The 21,250-nt window shown below is 43.8% G+C and overlaps 1 protein-coding gene across 2 annotated transcripts; it reads right to left on the bottom strand.

Moving 5' to 3' along the window:
- Nucleotides 1-1,692: 1,692 nt before the first annotated feature.
- On the bottom strand, nucleotides 1,693-20,938 carry leo1 (LEO1 homolog, Paf1/RNA polymerase II complex component). Of its 2 annotated transcripts, none has more exons than XM_079498026.1 (15): nucleotides 20,791-20,938; nucleotides 19,439-19,526; nucleotides 19,076-19,230; nucleotides 16,092-16,477; nucleotides 14,571-15,124; nucleotides 13,383-13,490; nucleotides 13,142-13,236; nucleotides 12,431-12,576; nucleotides 11,918-12,002; nucleotides 11,426-11,520; nucleotides 11,206-11,340; nucleotides 8,405-8,540; nucleotides 2,636-2,828; nucleotides 2,280-2,377; nucleotides 1,693-1,962 (listed from the first exon to the last, which is right to left on the bottom strand). In XM_079498026.1, exons 1-15 carry the CDS (start codon nucleotides 20,803-20,805, stop codon nucleotides 1,834-1,836), a joined length of 2,418 nt encoding a protein of 805 aa, XP_079354152.1. In that variant the 5' UTR covers nucleotides 20,806-20,938; the 3' UTR covers nucleotides 1,693-1,833. The 2 variants fall into 2 exon arrangements, with proteins under 2 accessions (XP_079354152.1, XP_079354153.1); XM_079498027.1 differs by having other exon boundaries at nucleotides 19,442-19,526.
- Between the last annotated feature and the right edge of the window lie 312 nt (nucleotides 20,939-21,250).

Raw genomic sequence — 21,250 nt, 5'->3', positions numbered from 1 at the left:
GAACTGGGAACCTTGCGGTTGCCATCCGGCCACTCTACCCATAGCCACTGCCACCCTGTGCAATGTGCAATAAATGAGTGACCAAGTCACCCTGAATGACACTATATTCTCTGACAAAATGACTCAGCCATATTTTGTAGGGGCTAGAGTATGGAGTATACGTGCCTTTGTTTCTTAGAAAATTGCATGTCACAGAGTACAAGACCACAGGACCAGACTGACTGAGGAATGACAGGGGAAGCTGGCTGGACAGCCGCAGTGTTAGAGAGAGAGGTTGAAATACTGCAGCATGTCTGTAGCAGTGCCCCCCCACCCTTTACTCTGTGGAGCAGTCTTACATAACCCTACTGCAGTCTGAAATAAAGCAGTGAGCGGCGTGAGCGCGCACACTGACGCACACTACAATGCATGACTTTTTCCGTGTATAACGTTTACCATGTGAAGATTTATAATGGGAGCATTGGTTTCCAGTGTCACTGCTGGTTGAGTGAAGGTGAATTAGTATGAGTGCACTCGCACAGACACAGGCAGTTTGTTAAACCTAAACAGCTGATGGAAAGGCTAATACTGCTATTTTGGTCCATGTGCCTTCAGACATGAATCATCTAATGCGTTATGGCCACACACAATCATATCAAACCTACCATAGTTTTATTATAAAGTAGTAGAATGATAGTGTCCAGTTACCAGTCTCAGAAAATGCCCCAGGCTGCCCCACTGCCACCATTATTCCATTGGTGGCTGGCTGTCTTTATTACATAATTATGTTCATTTGTATGCAAACAAAGGCCAACTCACACCCAACTCATAAATATTGCACAGAGGTCTTTGTTGTTATTCTGAGCCGAGGTTACAGATGTCTGACCCTATTTGGAAACCGTGTGTGCGTGCTTGTGTGAGGGACAGAGAGACCGCTGTCGACAGAGAGAACATTTTACATAGCTCTGCACTTAGTTGTTGGCTACAACCAGTTGGGTTCGGATGTGGTTGGTTGGTGCGGTTCCAAGCAAAGGTCACCATCTATCTATCTATCCCTGGGAGTACAGTTTAAATGGCTGTGTGTGTGCATTAGTGTGTAACAGCGCGTCACTGTGGGCTACAGTCTGTGGCTGTCAGGGGTTGAATCAGTAACCAGGGCTGTCATTCTATCCATTCTTATCAGAATCAGGTGGATCAGACGGGCTCTGGGGTCACAATATCCCTCGACGACAGTCCTGTCGTCACTGTACAGTGAAACATTGAGTGTTCATGTAACTAAATAGTGTGGTTGCAGTAGGCAACCAGACTATAGTAATTGCCCGACTTTATTCTGGATAAACCTTTTTAAATTCTGTGTATGTGGTATCAATACATCATCATACTTACCTTTGGGGGAGTAACATATTTTATCTAACACTTATGATGAAAAACCTTCCAATACCCAATAAGCCAATATAATTCAGACAAAGATGGGAGAAAGGTGTAACTTGTACCTATCACCACACAGACTGGGAGCAAGCTATGGAAAGCATGTAGTGATTGTGATTGCCTCTTCTGGACAGAACGTTTTAAGACATGAGTTTTCAGACTGCAGCGGAAACTGGAGGGAGTCGGTTCCATAATCTCAAAACAGTATGATTTATGTCCTCGACTCATCACATCAAACAAAGACCTGACCTGATTCATCACAAAAAAGAGACCTTGGGGGGGGGCTTTGGTTATACAAGACATTTCAAATTTTATTCCCTCGACTCACCATCGACACAAACACGAAAATGTACAAAATAAATGTGGCTATCATATGCCACGCAGACGGAGCACTGATAATGCTGTGAAAAGTAAAAAAAAACGGGCTTATTCATCATCCTCTTCCTCTTCTTCATCACTGATGACATATTTCTTTGCCTTCTTAGGTGTCGTCTCATCGCCGTCATCATCATCGTCGTCATCATCAGCCTTTCTCTTGCCCGAGCCTTCGCCCTCCTGCAAAGGAACACACACACACACTTATTTACATGATTTACAACAGTAGCCAAACATCGAGTACTGCATCTCAGGACGCTGTGTGCACGTTATCATTTCAACCCATAGTTTTATTTGCAGCCTCAACACAAAACTTTTCCTGTGGCGTCAGCTGGTGCTGCAGACAGACACTTTATGTTCTTTACAAGAGACTGTTTGTTCCCATTTACTTAAGGAGAAGTAGGCTTTGAAAATCTTTCTTCTCCTGTACTTCCCTTCCACCGGTGGTGTTCTGCATTACAGTGCCCCCTTTCTCTTCTGGCTGGTACTGCACCTACCTCGTCACTGTCCAATTTTTTGGCCTTCATCAACCTCTGGGCCTTGTCGTCATCGGAGCCTTCATCGCTGTCGGATGAGTAGATCCTTGCTCGCTCCTCTGGATGGGGTGGGGAAGAATGTTAATGACGACCATAGAAGCATCGTTGACTTTAGGACATGGAGCGAAAAAGTGAATGCACCGATTACACCGCGAAAACCACACATAGCTTACACTAAATATCTTTACAGGAAATAGTCAATTTACAAGCCTCATATTCAGTGTGGCGCAACAACAGGACAACAGGATGCCTAGAAAAGAGCCCTAGAATAGAAGTGCACACACTTTAAGTGGTACTCTATACTCTTAGGTTCTCACCCCTGAGGCCTCCTCCTCCTTTGTATTTGTTCTTGATGGCGGAGAGGCTGACTGCCTCCTCTCCATCGTCGTCGTCGTCATAGCGGTCCGGCTCCAGGTAGCTGCTGCTCAGCCCTCTCTGGTGCTGCTTCTCCCTCATCCTCCTCTGCTGGGACTCCCTGCGGATGGAGGCGCGCAGGCGCTCCTCCTCTTTCTACAACGGCACGCACACAGGGAAAGCTGATGTTCATATCCATGCATTGACCCAATGCAGCGTTTCTCAAACATCAACATGTCAATGCATGCATTTGGTGATCGATGAGATTGATTTTTGTAGCCAAAGTATAAAATATGGTTAAAGACAAAGTGGTGAAAGTTAAACTGATGCTGGGTGGGCACGTCCTTACAAGGACAGCTGAAGGCCCACGTACCCTACTTTGAGAACCGCTGACCTAATGGAAATTCATTGAATTCTCCAAAAACATTTGAACTACTTGAACCCGAGCATCCCATTTGCAGAAAATGGCAAATGTAGACCTCAGGGTTCCTACTAGGGGTGTCCAACCGATAACCGCTAAGAAATTGGTAGGTAACCGACAAACACTAACGAATAATGGTGAACTGATAAAATAAAAACAAAAGCCCACGGGCACCCTGGCCTCTTCCAACTTCCTCCACGTTATTAGCCTACACTCCAGAGCTGTTTGGCGGGGGGGGGGGGGGGGGGGGGGGAGAGTGTTCTAGCAGAAGCCACCGGACTTTCGCCAAACTTTGGTCAACTTCACTGTCATTGCATCTCTGTATGAATGTATCCAGCGTTCAAACCTGAAGATATATTTGTTTCCAGTTGCTTAAATCGCTTCACTTTGGTCGTGCAAGTCAGCGTTGAAAAATAATAATAATAATAAAAAAAAATACCTTCGCACCAGCTCACTCTTTTCCAAGATCTGTAGCCGTCTTCCCCCTCCCTCGAGTGGTGAATTATATTATTGATATATTATGAATTTATGACAATAGATATAAAAAGTAGGCTACACAGTAATTTAACTTTGAGAGTGTAACCAAATGGACCCTCTCATTCCATTTGTAACTAAATTATATATAACATTTTTAAAATCCAACCGCAAACTTATCTTTCCTTCTTCCTGTCTATAGAGCACCGAAGTCTGACGTCACTTTCAGTAGAGGGCGCCAATACACAGGTTAATGTATTTTTTTATTTGCAGTGAAATCTCCATAGGGCGATTTTAGGTCGCTTCATATAAGAACTGTGTTTGAAAAATAAACCGACCACCCCGGCCTTTCTGTCAGGGGAGTGGCTGTGCGTCGTTAATGATGTCCATTCATATTTGATACAGCCAGTTTCTGGAGAAAATGGAATTAATGTGGCCGCAAAAGCCTTGAAACTACATATGAAGGCAATGTCGCTGCTAATATACGTCACGCCCAGCTGTCAACACATTGTGTTCCTGAGATTCCTCGTTGACGTAAGCTCAGCTGGTGGTGACTCGCCTAGTACTAACCACGAAACATTAAATATCAATAAAATAAAAATAAACGTAATTAACATTCAGTTTCCGTTGTGTGACGGGCAGATGCAGCCACCCTTCCCCAGAAATGTAGTCTCTGGGTTGTTTGATTCGTTTCTAACGCTTATTTTGTTACTCTTTGGGTATATTTGTACATTTCCACCTTCAGTCGATGCTTCATATCCATATGAGTGAAAAGGCCGGGGTGATCGGTTTATTTTTCAAACACAGTTCTTATATGAGGTGATCTAAAATCCCCCTATGGAGATTACAATGCAAATAAAAGTACACAAACCTGTGGATTGACGCCCTCTACTGACAGTGACGTCAGGACTTCAGTGCTCTATATGGCATGTTATTCATGTTGCCAAATTATTTCACGAAGATGGTATCAATTAACCATGACGATGCAGCCAAACAATTATGGTTTCCTTGTACAGTGTAGTTATTAGAAAATGTAAACTATCTTTTCTTCATAACTAAAGACAACCATTTATCACAATGTTATTTGTGATGCTAATGTATACATGCAATTCAGAGATATTGTATCATTTTCTTTCAACTGATTTGGTACGGATTTGGTAAAGTTATTATAAGTCAATAGTCTGGAAACAGACACTATTTTCATATTTCCATACTCATCCAGACCTGGGAATGACTAAAATCCAATTTCATACTCATGTAGGAGCAACAAGCAGTCATTATTTAACTGAAAGGGAAACTCCCCCTGTCAGGTGTAAAGGAGCAACTTGGACACTCCAACTTGGAGTTCAAGTCCGTTGCTCTCCCCATGTCCCCCATATATGGAGACTAGGTTGGCGGAGGGTGCATAGAGCCCAGGATCACATTAGATAATTGACACAGGGGTGAAAAATGGGTTGCAAAATCGTGGGATAAAAATTATTTAAAAAAAAAAAATTAACTGAAATATGCGAGTGGTTCAGAGTCTGGTGCAACGCACAGGTCCTGCGCCTGGTGAGAGCAGGAGTGGACCTGTTGAGAGGGGCCCGGACAGGAGTCAACCCACAGAGCCTAGTCCTTCCACGCGCCAGAATCTGGTTCTCCAGTACCGGCAGAGTAGTTCCGGAGCAACGTATTGTGTGGCCTTGCTCATTCCCTGATGGACTGATCGAGGGTAGCTACTGGGACGTAAGTCGGGATTTGATCAACCCCGGCTGGGTCGCCTGAGTGAGGGGTATGATGTTGGTAGACCCGAAACCCTGTTGACCTCAGGATACATCACTGAGGATACGTCCCAGGTGCATCCATGCAATGTATTTTTAGTTATAGAGCTTAAAAAAAGAAAAAAGGTTGAGAACCACTAATTTATTCCTATACCCTTATTCTGTTCTCACTTTTTCCAACCTTCCATTAAACTCATATTAACTGATACTTGTATCTTATGTGTGAGTGAGCAGACACATGCGATTATGCTGTATGGGCACATTTCCTAATAATGATGATGGCAACCCGGTACACCCCTATGTGAAATTCTAACTCTCTTTTCTGTGGAAACTCTGACTTCCCAGTAACTGACAATTTTGATGTGTCATCATAGGTCACCAGGTCATTTAGTCATGTGCACCGTTCCGTGGAGAAAAAAAAAGAATACAAAACTAGAAAAAGTGCCCTTCTGGGCACAGGTCTCCACCAGGAGGATAGGAGTGTGTGTGATGTTTGGCAAAATGTTTAGGAGTGATATAAACATGTTTGTTTGTTTTTTGCAACAATTTTCTTCATTGTGTTGAGGAAATGCAGAGTCAGATCACTCATAGCATCTCTGAGGATAGAATTCTGGATGAGCAGGACATGTGCAGCATTTTGTACAAAACGGGCCACTCCTGAAGACTTTGGAAGGCAATCTTAGCCAATCAGTGTAGAATCTGAGAAATCAAAGACTCGTCTTGATCACATGACTACAGAGATCATGTATACCGATTTGCATGAGATTTGGATGAAATCTGTGCGACTAATATAAACAATGTGTTTTGCAGAAATCGGCCTCATGGTGGCGCTATAACCGGCAGATGTGGAGGGATGCAGGGAAAATGTTTTTCCATGCCTCTAGGGAGTGCGCATACAAAGTTGTACACAGAACGATGCAGTTCTAGGTAAAAACAGGAATTGCCCTGTTATAGCGCCACCATGAGGCTGGTTTGGAAAATAAATTGTGTCATGTCGTCCTCAGCCAAGTGGAAATGTGAGTGTATAATTTCACGGAAATTGCACACTGTGTTTGTGATTTGTGGCATTTTGTTCGAAACGGACCAATCATGTGAGCTTTGGAAGCGAATCTTAGCCAATCAGGAAGGAAGATGGGAAATGGTGCAGATCAGTGTTGATCACATGACTATGGAGATAGTGTATACTGAATTGTGTGATGTATAGATAAAATGTGTACGAGTAATCTACAGAAATGTGTTTTGCCTAAATCGGCCTCATGGTGGCGCTATAACAGGCCGTTGAGGAATATTTGGGGCAGAGGTTCGTCGGTGGCATCCAGGGAGTGTGTGTGCAAAGTTTGGCATGGATCGGGCCAACGGTGCCGGAGATTAGCTGGTAACAGACGGACGGAAGGAAGGAAGGACGGACGGACGGACGCACACACACACACACACACACACGGACGGAGTGCAAAACATACTCTCTCCCCATGCCTTCGGCCTGGTGGAGACAATAATAATAATCTTCAGACCACCCGTTGAAAACCCCTGGCTTAAAACAATCCATGCCATTCATGGGATATCTCGTGGAAAGCTATTAAACACACGAGTACACGAGATTTGATAAAGAGCAGAATTAATATTTTTACCTTATTTTAAGGCCGTTAGGCTGAAATGTTGTATTTCTTTGTCCGCTCTGTCTTCAATAAATTACCTTGGGAGCTTTTAAAACTGTGTGCGGATCTCCTCAGCGTTCTTTTGGATCCTGCACCCGTTGGAATTTTTGGATGTGTGTGCACCTCTTGACCATTTCATCTTCCGCCGCTAGCCACCGCTTGCTTCCATGGTAGAAACAGCCTAAAATCAATCCCAAATCCTCCATGCACGCATGTGTGCACGCAGCCTTTAGTGGTACGATGTACCGGAGTACGATGTTGGGAGCTTAATAAAACATAACTTCGAGCTGCCAGTTACCATATCAATGGTTCTATCGCTAGAACACGGCTCGGACAATGCTGTGGCACTTTACAGCAAAGGGAAGAGCAGGCTGTTCTTCCTGAGGAGGCTGAGATAGTTTGGCCAGAATGTTACATATGTTCTACCAGTCTGTTATGGCGAGTATTCTCTTCTTTGGAGTAAAGTGCTGGAGGGGGAACAACAGAGCTGGTGACACTCACAACCTAAACAGGCTTGTGAGAAAGGCAGGCTCTGTTGTGGAAGGTTACGAGACACAATGGCCGCTTGGCTAAGACAATCAAAGCATAACCTGGTTTCTCACGCTTTCTTGCACTGACACTTTTTTTTGTTTGGCTTTGAACTGTTGACTTTATTTGTCTTGTTTTTCCTAAGATGAGACACAGTAATACACTTTATTATGACGCACTGATCGACTGTATATATGTTTTTTATCCTTGTTTGCACGGTTTATTATTATTTTATTGTTTCTAGCCCCGCAGGATAATAAACGTATCTATCTATCTATCGAAGATGGAGGATTATTACTTCCGGGTCATGCGGCTAGGAAACGGCTGTGCTCTGGATTTTTCAGATCGGCGCCTATGGTAACGGGAGGGAATGTGTTTTAAGTGGTTTAACACAAAGTGAGCCACGGGTAAAACATTCTGCAGTGACACCAAAACCCTAACAATGAACACCTCTAACATTGCGGAGGAGCCGTGCAAATAAGAAGAGTTATTAAGACGAGAGAGAATATGACCGCATGTCAGTCAGTGTTAATATTTGTCTATTCAATCACTTCAGCGTCCAATATCCTGCAGACGCAATGGCTACTAGTCTACTGAATATACTAAGAGTTTCCTACACAAAGATAAATATGTTCACAGTAGAAACAGATCAGACCTTCACTGTTGCATTATGCAATATCAGATTATGACTTTATGTAACCCATTTTATCTTTTAGTCAGACATGAACTCAATCACTCACAAAACAACACACCCAGAGCGTGAAGTGGTGAATGAAAGAAAGTACAACCAGGTGGACTTCAATACTCTTCATCATCACATTTATACTCAAGAGTGCAAAGTGCAGAATTATGGTACTTTCACCATCTCTTTAAAACTCATTCAAGTTATCATACCTTTATCATCTCATTGCGCTGGGACTCAGGGTCCCGTCCAGCCATGGGAAGGATCCTGATCTTCTGTGTCTTGGAGCAACGATCGGCAAGAGACAAGGTCATCTTCCTGTGGGTGGCGCTGTCTGTAGAGTGTGGCCTGGCAGGACAGAGAAAGCATAAACCTACTGTTATGGCCTTCTATAAGGTCGCACTGACACCAGGATGTCATACTGCGATTAAAACGAAACCTGCTGCGTATTGTCTGAAAGTGCCCTTCGTTTGGGCAGGTGTGAAGGCTCATTCGAAATCTGGTGCGGATCAAACAAACAAATTCACCAAAAAACAGAGGTTTCGGGTGGCTTCCAAGTGCACCAGAATTCAGTTCAATGTAGGTGTGAATGCAATTGCACCAAATAGCAAGTGAAACAAAATAAACTTAATCATGATTATAGTAGTGCATATGTTTTTCAATGTAATATTCTATAATGGGTGATAACGTCTGAACCAAATCATTAACTTTGTATTACAATATTAACCAAATACGAATGATTTAAACATAATTTGCAGCTGCCAAATGCATGACTTGCAAAATGACATGCCCTGTCCCCCACATGGGGACAGGGCACGTGCGTGGCTGGGTGGTTAGTCAAAGACGCACACAGGAATAAGCAGTAGAAAAGTAGACTGTCATGCTCAGTCCACTCGCTGTAGGCTACTACCGTAGAAGCACACACGCACACCTCTCTCCTGATTAGGTAATAAAAGGTGCACACCTGTGTCACTGTCTGCCCTGACCGGGTGCTCGAGTGAACGCTATGTTCCCGAAGATGTTCTTTATTACATTAACGTGACATGTTTATTTTTGCATCAATAAATATTCATTAATTTCCAACCTCCTGGCTTGGGTGGGGACGCGCAGAGGGTGCCCACTGCCCAGCACCTGTGACTATACACTACGCACCTCAAAAATAGCCCATCTACAAGCTCACAACACATCTGTCAGTTGTGAATGACTGTCGACCCTGTACAGAGCGGTACAGAGAGTGAGCAGCCCATCGTTCATAACATTTATTTAATATATTAAGTAGGCATACGTTGTTAGTGCTTGCATTCGGCTTGTAATACCTTGTAGGATGATATGGGTAAATTAAATGGTTTTGATAGGCTGCACAGCTCAAGAAGCTGAGAGATATAACTCTCCATAGACTCCATAGACCACTAGCCTGATCAAACAGTATTGGTAGACAAGCTACAGTAGCCTACACTAGAGCCTCTACCGTAGAGAGGCAAGATACTATGCATTCATTTGTTGTGTACCCCGGTAAAGCTCCATGGTGAAGCTACAATGGGTCGCACGCCGAAAATAGCCAATCTACAAGCTCACAATTTGTCGTCAACGTTTAAGCTAAATCAACAATGGCACATGCTTTCATTTTGCTGTCTATGCATAAAACACTTGGCATGATAGCCTCTTTGCTAGCCAGCTCTCTGGTTAAGCATGCATCCAATTTTCAATATATCATCATGAATGAGGCATCAGAAAAATAAAACTATGTGAAATAATCGTGTTGCTTTTTCGTATGGTTTATTCGCGTCGCTCCCGGTGCTAAATAACCTTTAGTCTCAATTCCTGATCAAGCCAGCAGTGCACTGCTTATCATAATACTCAATCAAAACAAGTGCCGATCTGCTGTACAAGGTCTAGGAGGGCAGCCAGGCAGTAAATCAGCTTTTGCAGGCATGCTGTTAGTCCCAAAAGACAGAACATCCAGGTAGGTGCAGAGGGTAAGAGGCTTACAGATCAGTCAGATTGGTAGGAAACAGGGCAGCTAGAACAGGGTGAATCTGGGAGTTAAAGCATAGAGGACATTTCTGGATATAGAGCAAACTAGAACTGCACTCTGTCGAGTGCCTACTTGCTTGTTGCACACAAGTAGGCCATAAATGGCCTACTAGTGCGCAAGCAGAGCGCACAAGTACTGTCGACCGCTACAAACTGTCAATGATGACGTAATAAAGATATGGATTAAAGGACCCAATGCCAGGGTGTAATTGGTTTTCGATGGTGACGTAAGGACGATATGTTTTAGTGTCGGGAGGATTAAAGGTAATGCCCCTATGTATACATGTATGTAATCTGACACCACTGCCATATCAAGCACAAGTAGTCATTATGTCATACGCTGGCACGGCGCATACACATCAAACATAGCCCTGGACGAAAACTATTACTTGCGCACTCTGCTTGCGCAAGTAATAAAAGGTGCTTTGTTATAGGGTCGAGTTGAAACAAGCTCTGGGGGTCCTTAAGAGTCCAGGTCTGGCAGCCGAGGAAAAGCACTGCAAAACAGTGACCAAGCAAACTCTAAACTTTAAACAACATCTTCGGATTTGAGGTGCACCACAGTGAGGTGCTAGCCAGGCGAGTGTCCACGCAGAACGGTGCAAGGTCTGGTTCTGCCAACTCAACACCGTTACCGATGATAGGCGTACATTTCATTCGATTTCATGAATGATGGAACCACTGACATTTGGGATCGGTCTCACCCTCTAAATCAAAACTACCACTAAGGTAGTTTTGTTATTAAACAGAGCTGAGAACTATCTCGCCTATTTATAACTAATAATCAGTCAGATTATCCATATAGAAGCAGAGATCCGTCTCTTGCTCTCTCTGCCGTGCTTGGTGCCACTCTTTACTGAACGTATAGTTCATCTGCATAGACACTCACATAATAATCATTATAGTTATGGTGCTTGGTGTAAAAGGCCCTCAACAGATTCCGTATACCAAGTGAGTGTGGAAGGGTCGAGTGTGTTACCTGAATGTGAGTTTGGTTTTGAACACAGCCTGTCCCTGTAGTCCAGTACCCTGTCTGATGAACAGGTGGTTATGATCACCCTGCAGGGGAGCTTTGTAAACATCAAACACCTCATTCCCAAGGTGCAGTGACATGCTGTGGATGAAAACAAAAACCTTTATTCTCTACACTACATGTTTAGGGTTTTGTGTTTATAAAGCCAAAGCTACAAAATACAGACCTGCCATCAGACCATTTGACGATGCGTGCGTTGCTCTCACGTGACTCATTGCCCTCCTCATCTTTCTTTGCTCTCCAGCGAATGGTATTCTCCACCTACAGCAAGTAGAAATGGCTGGTTAGCAAGCTTGAAGATCTGCTTGTTAGCAAGTCGCAGTATAATTCAGGCAATATTCTCCCTCCTTGATACTAAATAAAGCTAAAATGTGTGTATAATAGAAATGAGATAAAATTATAGGAATACAAAAATTAATAAAAAATAGTGCAACAGAAATACATATACATAAACTATTATCAGACTGTAAATCTGAAAACTTTATCATGTAAATCCACAATAGATTATTGCAAAGCTGCATTTAACTTTATTCTCAGTCATACAACACATTTGACAGAAAACCATTATGTAATGCAGCAAACCACTGAAACACTTTACATTGTTAAAATAAAGTATTATTTTTTTACACTTCGATAGGCATCACACAAAACAATGTACCTTAAGTTTGAGCCTGGTCCGTCCCTCTTCATCTAACATTTCCTCATCCTCAAACTCATCCTCATAATACTGAGGATCAAAGGGCCTGTGACAGACCATACAAGAGTAAATACAGGACAATACCATACAATAATTCTGTTACATGTACATTTACATTTACAGGATCAGCAACACCCAACAGCTGATGCATCTCTGGTGATTAGCATGCCTACTGCACCAGTACAAACAATGCACTATAGTTGAGCCACAGCATCCTCTAGTGGACAAACGCACAAATAGTGATAGACTTCATTATTACAGTAGTTTTGCACTTTTAACACAGTGCGGCAGCTCAAAACAAGTTTCTGATGTTAAAAGTGTTGTACAAAATGTTTAGTCATACGTAGATCTTAACCAGAAATGTATAGTCTCAGACTTTAAGATTGTGTTCACTAAAACTTTCTTTCCAATCATTTCCATTGTTGAGTGAAACTTGCAAATGGATGTACGGTGGCCAAGATGCAGGACTCTGACCTGGGCTCCACAGACAGGAAGTTAGGCAACTTGACAAAGTAGAGGTCAGATCCCAGATCAGTGCTGACTTTGGGTATCTCCACCTCAATGCGGGTCTCAGGGACTGCCTCGTCCCTCGGATCCCCTTCCATGCCATCCTCTGCATCCTAGGCACACAGACAGACACACAGATAACAGGTGAGATCATATTTTGATATTCTTTTAATGGTATACCAAGTAGCATTCGTCTTGATGCTTGTAAAAAACAAACTTTTGTTTACAAGTCGGAGGGTGTCACGGCACACACAGATGGACCAGATCATTATTACTTAGAAAGCTGAATGTACTGGGTAATGGGCAGAGCCAGAACCTGTAAAGAAATTGTTAAATAATATACAGCAGCAACACAGGGTAGGAAATCGAGACTACATTTAGGGGTTTACAGACAGCATCAGGAAAACAAATCACACAATCGGACCAAATTAGCACACTCCAGAGCTCAGTTTCCATTTTGGCCCCCAAAGGCTCTGATAAGCAATAAAAATACTCATATCAGCGAAACCAAGTACGAAAGTACCTTGTACTTTTTTGGTCTGGAAAAATTGTTGCACGATGTGGGAGCAAAAAAATAATAATTGGCTCCCATTTTCAAACCTGAAATGTTTGACAACCATAGCAACAAAACTAACTTAAGTGGGTGGGATTTTGCAAAAGGTCAGTTGGAAGACAAACCAGGGGCTGTCCTGGAGTGGGAGGTTTCTCAGCATCACTGTCTGAAGAGATGTCATCAGCTTCTCCAAAAAGGTCATCTGCCGCTGGCTTCCTAGCTGTGGGGGTTGAGGAGAGAAAGATTGTTTTAAATAATAACAGATACTTTCAAGGTGTCTTTCAGTATACTGAGGCAGCATTGTATCAGAAATGCCTTAGGGAAACTGATGCATTACATTTTGGAGTAAGACAAATAGTTTCTTACTTTTCTTGCGTCCAACATCACTGTCTGAATCGGAATCAGAGGTAGCCTTCTTCTTGGTTTTCTTTTTCCCGATGAAATCATCTTCACTGTCACTGCCCTTTGGAGACTCTGAACAAACAACAACCACATGTGGTGAAATATATTAACCACACAAAATAAATAGTATCATGTGGATTGAATAACTTGAATAACTTCAATGTGGATCTCAGAGTTCATGTGGCCAGCCATCTATGACGCATTTATGAAGAGTCCTGGGTCCCATGGGTGGGGTTACTACTCAAATGGGTCAGAGGGAAACTGAATGGGTCTTTGTCTTTGATTTCAAGGGTTATCATTATGGTTATATTCATGAATGATCAATTGATCTGAAAATTAAACTATTTCCCATTTGAAAACTTTATCCATTAAAAACTATAACATTTCACATCATCTTTTATCTTAACACATTGAGAGCCCACGCAATACTGCCCAAAATCACTTTCACCTAGAAAATCCATTCACATCCATTCACATTTTTATAATTCAGCTGACTGTGGAGACACATGCTGGAACTTTTTACTTTGAAATGTTTTATAGTTTCTGAGTTATTTAATTTAAACGCCAAATGCATTCTCAATGGCGAAAACACAAACTTTGGCACCATGTGTTAAAAAAAAGTGTTTTGATTTTTCTTAATAAAAAATAATAATAAAAAAAAAATATATATATATATTTTTTTTTGAAAGACGTCCACAGACGTCTTGGGCTATGCACGTGCGGTAATACCCAGGACGTCCACAGACGTTTTGGGCACAAAATGTGTTAAATTCAAAGCTAAAATGTACATAGAGGGAGTTCCAGACCCACAGGAACGCACCCAGGGTGCCGGCCCGATTCCGGCGAGACGCCCCGTGTCCGAAACGGTTGAGAAATGACAGAGTTACCGTGTGGGGGTCCCTCTACTGTACTGTACTGTACTGTACTGTCACACCCGAAATCACCATATATACACAGTTAATATGTGTTTGTGTGTGTGTTAGGTTGCACACAGGTGGTGAAAAACAACCATGCTGTTTTCGTGCTCAGACGCACCCAGCCAGCCAGCCAGCCAGCCACACACAGTCACTTAAGGAAGTGGTTGCACCACTTAATAAAGATTGTCATCTCTTCCTTTGAGGTTCTAGTATGTGATCTCAAGGAGTAGGCTACCTGACTTCCTGTTCCTTGGACCCTCGTCGTCCGAGTTTTCTTTTTCCTCATCAGAGTGGCGACGCTTCTCCTCCTCATCCTCGGACTGGTCACTCTTTGCGCCTCCCCCCCATTTCTCATCATCCGATTGGTTCTCCCTTCCAGAACCTTCAACGTCCGAGTGAGGGGAGTGAGGGGTACCCGGGGCATCAGAGTGAGGGCTACCCGGGGCATCAGAGTGAGGGCTACCCGGGGCATCAGAGTGAGGGCTACCCGGGGCATCAGAGTGAGGGGTGCCCAGGGCGTCAGAGCGAGGGGTACCCGGGGCATCAGAGCGAGGGGTACCCGGGGCGTCAGAGTGAGGGGTACCCGGGGCATCAGAGTGAGGGGTACCCAGGGCATCAGAGTGAGGGGTACCCAGGGCATCAGAGCGAGGGGTACCCGGGGCATCAGAGTGAGGGGTACCCGGGGCATCAGAGTGAGGGGACCCCGGGGCGTCAGAGTGAGGGGTACCTGGGGCGTCAGAATGAGGGCTACCCAGACCTGTCTGTGGAGTTCCCGGCTCACTGTGCATACTGTATGGAACAAATAAACAGAATAAAAATAAATACATTTGATACGATTTTGGAATTCATTTAAAACAATCCAGCAACAATCAAACCAACGTACAGTATCTATTTTATCTATGATCTCAGTAGGAGACACTTTCTATAACTGCCTGCTCCATGAACACTGACGATACCTCAGATCAGATCCAAAGGACGTGATTGTTTAATGTCATGCTGTATAACATTCATTTTAGGAGTCTTTTTGGTGACACCTCTCATAGTTCTGTTGTCATTACAGCGTTTGTCTATGCGTGAATCTCGTTTGTGTCCGAGCATAGGCATGGCTGAGGCATGGTAACGCCCCGCCTGCCTGTGATTGGTCTACTGACACTGCCCGTCTTGACTGTCCTCCGAGACGCGAGGTTACTCCGTGGTGAGATTGAGAAATAAATAGGCTACAAGAGAATGACAGCTTGACACGCGCGACAGAATGCAGCCTTGTAACTAACTTGTAAGTTTTATTTTTGTAGAAGAGGCAAACTAATATTCTTTATGCCGTTTGCTTTGATTGAATAATTGATTCAACACATGTACTACGATTTGATTTGGGTGTATTCTAAATAAAGTGTTAGTGTTGATTATCGTGTATTAATCTAATACTATTTACACTAAAAAGGATTTATACAAACAAATTACACAATAATCAACAAACACTCGGAGGACAGTCAAGACAGGCAGTGTCGGTAGGCAAATCACAGGCATGCGGGGCGTTACCATGCCTATGCTCGGAGTCGGACACAAACGGAATTCACGCTTTGTCTATAGGGCAGTACTGCTCGAAAATGAATGCTGCAAGGTCCAGCGTGTGCCTGAGGATATTTTGGAGCAAGTTGTCGGGGGTCCGACAAGTGAAGGATTAAAACAAAAATTATTTTGTTTAAAATGAAAGTTACACAGTACGACTTCAACAGTTGTAAGAGCGCCCATGTCCTACCTTCTGTCTGAACGGGCACTCCCCCTCCCTGAATGAGGGCTCCCCGCCCCCGACAGTGCACTGCCGGCCGGACTCCCAGGTGCACTGCCGGCCGGACTCCCAGGTGCACTGCCGGCCGGACTCCCAGGTGCACTGCCGGCCGGACTCCCTGGTGCACTGCCGGCTGCACTCCCAGCATCCGACCGATGCCCACCGTCCTCCTCATCCTCGTCTTCATCCCGATGGCCACGCTCGGAGCCACTGTGCTGTTCAGCATCAGAGCGATCATTGTCCTCTGGCTCCGAATGCATGCTCACATCTGACTGGTTCCCTGAGCGCTCCGACTGGTTGTCACTGCCGCTGTGTCGGCTGTGTCGCTCGTCCTCGCTGTCATCTCCAAACAGCTCCTAGTTGGTAAAGAGACAGTGTTTAGCAAACACCGATCTGTGATTCACGATTTTCATCCACAGACACTTATCAACACTGACGTTGGGCCGGTGTGTGTGGGGGCCTTTAGACTCTAAAGTTCAACATGACAACATGTCTGATCTCAAGTACTGTATTCTCAAGTAATTGAGAACTTTTTGTAATATGACATAAAACTGAATAACCTCTTGGCTATCATAGGGAAGTTAGGGTATATACTCAAACTCAATAATATTGCCTGTCTGGAAGGCTTTTAATCAGTGGCGAATTTATCGACGGTGCAATCGGTTCAATGTAACAGGGCCCAGCCCCCAAGGGGCCCATGAAGGGGAAGGGGAAAAAAGAAAAGAAAACAGCTTACGGGCCCCTGTTTTTGTGAATGAAATAGCTGTGGCCAGTCGGTAAGGGGTTAAATGCTGAGAGAGTGGCTGGGCCGCTGGGAGCAGTCAGCAGTGGGAGGAGTAATGCTAATTTGTCCAATCACCTTGATACATCATTCAGGAGTTGCAATGAATGTGACCTCAGCTCCACTTTCAAAGAAGAAAAAAAAGCGCGAGTGTAGCTATCCTAGCATCATGTTCAAGCCCAAACATAAAAGTGGTGCGAAAAAGAGGAAAAAATAAAGGAGCAGGATGAGTGTAAAGACAAAATTACACACGTTTTTTACAACACAGCCTAGCCAGGCAAACTCTAGCAGCAACGGCGGCTCTTGCCTCTACAAAATGAAGCGCCAGCCCCACCAGAAACTACCCTACTTCCCGCCTCTCCAGGCGGCCAGGAGATCCCCCCTGACGTTATGTTATCGTTATTGTGCAAAACAATTCAAGTCAAAAGAAAAACATTTTCTCCCCTTCAAGTCCCAATTTAGTAAAGCCAATTCCCAATTCCCCAGGCTCTCTACAAGTACTCCATCTCTGCTAACCCCCACAATCAGTCATTGGGAGGGTGAAGAAAGCCTCGGGTCTCCTCTGATACCCGGACATCTTCTTTCCACCCGACAGTGAAAGGTCTCACTAGGGGGGCGTAACGCATGTGGAGGTACACGCTATCCATCCCACCTCGAACTGGCTATACTTTCTATTGAGAACTGCAGAGCGAGGGCTTTGGACCTGAGCAGTGTTATAAATGACTTTGCTGAGCGCAAGACCCGTATCTAATGAGTGAGTACTATAACAGCCACATCCATTCATTAACGCTGTGTTTTTGTAAGGCATAATGTTTTTCTTGATGGTTATGCTAATGGACATACTGTGGAAGTGGAATATAATCTTTGAGTGTCGGCTATATTTTAATGTTTGATAGTTTGGACTGGAGACATCATCAGGCTGTGGTAGTTTGAGCCCAGGTCAGGGCAGGCTTTTAGATAATTGATGGTGGTGCTGAAGGCTGGTTTGCAGGATGAGTGTGTGTGGCTCTGTTTACTCAATGCTGTACCCTATGTTCGCATGCCAATTATGCCCCTGTAATGTATTTACCTATATGGTGAGTGCGTGTGATGTGCACACGGGCGTGCACTTGTTTATTGCGGGGGTGGGGGGCCTACAAAATATTCTTGCACTGGGGCCCATCATCAGGGCCTTTTGCCACTGGTTTTAATTGATTTGTTGAGTTGCTGCATTTCAGATTTAATTTGTTGATCCCATGCTGATGTCATTTTGTCAAATTTCAGCATATTGTAATCTCGGCATCATATAATACTCTGAAAGATTTGTCCGAACATCTTTTAATAATTCACACCTCACTGGTCGACAAAAACACCTTGAAGACCCTAACAAGAGCCCTCTTACAAGGTTTCTTCGACTATGCATGCACCTCTTGGTACCACAGCACCTCAAAGGCCCTTAAAACAAGGCTCCAGACTTCCCAAAACAAACTGGTCAGGCTACTACTTGGCCTCACTCCCCGAACCCACCTCACCCCTGCCCACTTTGACAGGCTGGAATGGCTTAGGGTTTACAATTTAGGCATTTAGCAGACACTCTTAATCCAGAGCGACAGAGTACAGCGTCTTGCAATGGGTCTGGTCCACAAGATTCGATACACCACCAAGATACCCATGTACCTACAACACCAGAGGGAGCTCAACAAACCATGTGCAACCCAGATTTGGCACAAACAAGGGACTAAGTTAATTTCGTATGCCACCAAAATGTGGAACGCCCTACCAACGGTCATTAAGACATGCCTTCAAACCTTGACACCTTCAAAACCGCTCTCAAAGCAAAGGGCACATGTTTTTTTGATAAATAAATACTTCAATCAATCAATCAATCAAACCTACGAATGGCTGCAATTCGAAACTGGCCCCCGTAAAATCTGAACCCCTTTTCCCCTCACTGTATGTTTTCTTTTCCCTTTTTACCTCTTTTATGATGATGATTTCCTATTTTTTGGCTATATAGAAGTGTATAGTTGTATGTCTCTAAATGTTATGGTGAATTGAACAAGGTGGACCCTCTAGTAAACAAGTGTAGTGCTTTATTGGGTGGTCCACTCACAGTTGACATATTTTTGTATTGAGTTGTGCTTGTAATGTACTGTGATTCTGCAAACTGTTAATAAATACTTCAATCAATCACCTTATTGATGCTGGGCTTCCCTGCATCCGGACGCCCCTCATCGTCATCGTCGGCCCGTTCCCTCTCACTGTCGCTACCGCTGCCAGAGATATTACTGGCGGACCGGGGGGGTCTTTCCTGCTCCGAATCCGAACCGGAGCCAGACCCGGACCCGGCTGAAAAGATCAACAACATGCATAGTTCTACATTCAGGCTATTTCCAATGATACATTCAGAGATGAGATACACAGTACACAAGACAAATGTAATACAATTGGGTTAAGTTATTATAGCCGCTCAAATGTTATCCAGAACTAGGTTAAATTATAGCCGCTAAATGAGCATCCTAAATTAAGTTATAGCCACTAAAAATGTCAATCTTACCACGTTGTTCATTATCACTATCGCCATCACTCCCAAACAATTCGTCCATGTCAGCCATTTCTCTCCAGTAGTGTAAAGTAAACGTGACCTACCGGAAGTGATAGCAGACAGAAACGTTTTTTGTTTCCGGCTGCTTCGGCGTAATGAATGAGCGACCTTGGCGCGACGTAGTAACATTTATCAGACACAGGGAGGCGCCACAACCATGGACACAACACACATCCACACATCAAGGAGTAATATAGGTGAGGTCAGGGGTCTTCAACGTTTTTTCAGGTCAAGAGGGATGTGAGGCAGGGCAGGGGACCCGAGTCACCGATCCCCAGGCCACTACAATATTTTATTTCATAATGGCTTCATATAGACTTGTTTGATAGCACTTCAAATGTAGCCTATGTTATTTTGTTTCTGCACATATCTTTTCTCCACAATCACAACACCAGAGGGAGTTCAACAAACCACAACCCAGATTCGGCGGGGGTTCAATTAATTTAGCTCCTATGCCACTAAAATGTGGAATGCCCTACCAACAGCCATTAAATGTGAATCCCTAGACTCCTTCAAAACCACTCTCAAAGAGCACTTACGGGTATGCTACAATTCGAAACTGGCCCCTGTAAGTCACCCCCCTTTTTTCCATACTTTAGGTACACGTTTTGTGGCAGGGGCATTCGAACATGGGGCTAAATATGTAAAAAAAAATTACAACATATTATGGCGATTTCTTTATAAATACTTTAGGCTACTATAGTCCTACTAGACCCCAATAAATTACATCTGGCCACAAAAGATCACAGGATCTACTGAATGTGAAGGTAGCCTACTGGGGGGATGCCATACTGTGTGTCATTGGCTCAATGTCAGTTTGTCCCCTTCATATTCGATATCCTGTGATCTTTTGCGGCCAGATGTCATTTCCTGGTGTCTAGTAGGACTATAGTACATAATAAAGGAATCGCTATAAAATGTATGTAAAAAATACATATTTAGCCCCATTTTTACCTCCTTTATGATGAATTCATGATCTGTTCTGTTCTTTGACTATATAGAAGTGTCTATTTGTACGTCTCTAAATGTTTTGATGAATTGAACATGGTGGACCCTCTTGTAAACAAGTGTAATGCTTAATTGGGACGTCCACTCACAGTTAACAGTCTTTGTATTGAGTTTGTGCTTGAAATGTACTGTAATTCTGCAAACTGTTAATAAATATTTCAATCAATCAATCAATCAATCAATGGGGGTGTGTTCAAAATGTTTTAAGACATTTTTCATTTAATCTCGACATTGGCTACATATGAGTGGCTAATTTGTGCTTACCATCCACTACAATAAACTGAAACGTTGCTTACCAGTATATTTCCCATGGCTATCTCCTCATGTCGCGCAGCACGCCCACACTCAACACCAGCCGCGTAAAAATTGTCATCGCACTGCCACTAGAGCCGGCTCCCGTCCAGACTCACAAACAATATCAATATCAATAATAAACACAAACACGCCACAAGCACCGACACCCCCGCCTAATTTGTTGCCACGTCTATGAAAACAAGCACAGAAACAATGCCATTCAACAGCTACTTACACACACTACCACTCGCTTACAATACGCGGACCTGGCAACACTACATCCCCTCTCCTATTTGCTCAAAGCCAACCACGTGACCCACGAGAGCTTTTATGTTTCTGCAACACCGGAAGTTACACGCTACACACACACACATTAGAAGAACAACACGAACACAACACTACACACACACACACACACACGGGCCACTGTTGCCAGGTCTATGAAAACTGGCCCAGAAACAA

Source organism: Electrona antarctica, assembly GCF_951216825.1.
Source record: "Electrona antarctica genome assembly, chromosome: 3".
In the NCBI taxonomy this organism is placed as follows: Eukaryota; Metazoa; Chordata; class Actinopteri; order Myctophiformes; family Myctophidae; genus Electrona; species Electrona antarctica.
The sequence above is the reverse complement of the archived record's forward strand: the minus strand, read 5'-3'. Positions and strand labels throughout refer to the sequence as shown.